Consider the following 2,371-nt stretch of genomic DNA (forward strand, 5'->3'; position numbering starts at 1 on the left):
CAGTCTTGTAAGGTCCCTTCCAAGCCAAACCGGTCTCGGATTCTGTGAAAAGGACTAACTAACACCAGTGTGTCACTGGTTTTACTGAGCTCAGCCTCTCAGTTCCTGCTGTCTCTGGTCAGTGAGTTCAGGTATGAGGGGGTTCAGTCAGGTTTCCTAGAAAGACCTTTGTTTTTCAGATCGTGAATCTGCTTCCTTGTTTTGGCCTAACAGTGAAGGCTGGTGCTTTGCTGCAGCATGGCAGTCCTTGTTTTTCACTGCAACTAACTCTTGCTTTATGCTGAAGTTACATTGGGAGCTGTGCCATGAAATGAAACAGTTCAGTCTATAAAGTGAAGAGATGAGAAAGGGGAGTGTGGGTAAAGCACCTCGTGCAGTGGATGGATACATCTGAGTGCTTCTCAGCACTTCTGAATTAGTACTGTAGAATGGAGTTTCTCTTCTGAGGGAGGCAGGCAAGGTTGAATTTTTGTCCTTGTTTATTCTAATTGAACAGCCAAAAAAAATGAATTTTAAGGGGTACACTTGGCCAGAGACTGTTTTAGCCTGGTGTAAGTGGCAGGCTAAGAGCTCACTGGTGGTGGGATGCAAGGCAGCTTGAGCTGCTTCAGTGGAAATCCCAGCTGTTAGAAGTTATACTGTAAAATGTCTGTTACAAAAAAAAAGAAAAAAAAAATCTTCTTCTTGGTAAAGCAGAGTCAGTGGAAAGGATGTGAAAACCCTTCTATCTCCCCAGTAGAGGAAATAGACCAGGATGATGGGCAGAGGCACAAACATGTTTTCTATGAATTGCAGGGGTTTTACTCTGTTACCTTAATTCACCACAGCAATGTTTGTTTGCATGTTTTCAGATTTCTTTATTCAGACGAAGTTCAGATCGGACCAGAGACTGTTATGACAACACTTTACACAGCTAAGAAATATGCAGTTCCAGCCCTTGAAGCTCATTGTGTGGAGTTCCTTAAAAAAAACCTCCGAGCAGACAATGCATTCATGCTGTTAACTCAGGTGAGTTTGTGATCATCTGCTTTCAGCAAGGTCCAGCACAGTCAGAAAACAGGAGTTTTCTTGGTGTTACAGAGTTGATCATCCAAAGTGGAGCAGTTCTGGGTCGTTTTGAATTCTTCCTCACATGAGTCCAGCACTGCTGAGCAGGGTCTTACAAAGAACAATAAAACACAGCAAACGTTGCTGCTGTTTCAGATCTTTCTGTTTCACTGTGGCAGGTGGTTCCCCCCAGAGTGTGAGCTGGGGATGGAGTGAACAGGGTGGAAAGATTTCATCTGCCAAGAAGAAAAGTGGAATGAGAGGATTTCCATGTGTTACAGAATCAGGACTGGTAATGCTGAGCTTTCTCTCAGTGCTGTGTCTGGCTGCTCAGCCATTCCTTGAAGGACTTTTGTGCACCCCCTGAAGTGGGGGTGAAAGAAAACTTTTTCATGAGTGCTTTGGTTTATTTTCCTGGGAGAGGAGCAAGGTGCTCTCTTCCTCAGCCTGTTCCAGCTCTGCCTCCTGCACTGAAGGCTCACAGACCCAGTGTGTCAGAGCAGCTGTTCCTTGGCCCTGCGTCTGATCCAGTCTCTGAGGGTTGGGCTCCTCCACCTTCCATTTGACTCTTGAAGCAGCAAAGTAGGAGACAGTGTTCACAACTTCTGCTTAGGTTGGAAAAAATCAGACTTTGCATCCAGGTTGATTAAATGAGTATCACTGTCCTTCTCATTTCCCGCCCCTATCTTCTCTCTCTGGTCCCTGCCACTCTCTTGGATAGCTGATGCCATGTTGGTGACATCCACAGTGCTGTGTGTATGGGGGAGTCTGGCACTGCCAGGGACACCCTGTTCTGGGTGCCTGTCTTGCCCAGCATTCCTGTCTGCTGGATTATTCCCCCTTGTCAGGAGTCCAGGTATCTCAGGTTCTGGCTGTAGGTACCATGTGGGTGGCAGTGGCTACACCAGCAGTTTTGCAGATATTGAAGCAGTGCTGGCCTGAAGCAGTCACTGCTGAGCTCTTTGCTCAGGATTAGGCTGGGATTTTTTTTTCAGTTTAAATATTTGGACCAGTTCTCAAAGTAGTTCCATGTCACACTGCTGTTGTAGGTAGGCACTTGTCTCACTGCTTGGGTTCAGCTACTGCTGCAACACTCCATGGCCTTCTTTACACATCCTCTTTAATCTGGCCCCTTTCTGCGTGCCATGAGCAAATGAGGCAGCCCCCGGGATGTGGAGGGATCCACTCTGCACTTCCCAGATGCAGATTCAGGACTTGAAGGCTCTTGATTGGGCGATGGCAGCCAAATCTGTGCTCCTGTCTGATGCATGGTAGGACGACTGCAGCTCCTTGGCTGCAGCTCTCCCGTTTGTTGGGTTCAGCA

At 47.1% G+C, this 2,371-nt stretch overlaps 1 protein-coding gene across 1 annotated transcript in view; it reads left to right on the forward strand.

Moving 5' to 3' along the window:
- The window catches only part of BTBD2 (BTB domain containing 2), a 15,594-nt gene that overhangs the window by 2,877 nt on the left and 10,346 nt on the right, over positions 1 to 2,371 (forward strand). Inside the window, exon 2 of the mRNA XM_008639039.2 lies at positions 852 to 1,008. Within this exon, the coding sequence (XP_008637261.1) occupies positions 852 to 1,008 (157 nt within the window). The remainder of the gene's footprint in view (positions 1 to 851; positions 1,009 to 2,371) is intronic.

Source organism: Corvus brachyrhynchos, unplaced genomic scaffold, assembly GCF_000691975.1.
Source record: "Corvus brachyrhynchos isolate BGI_N302 unplaced genomic scaffold, ASM69197v1 scaffold130, whole genome shotgun sequence".
NCBI classification, from domain to species: Eukaryota; Metazoa; Chordata; class Aves; order Passeriformes; family Corvidae; genus Corvus; species Corvus brachyrhynchos.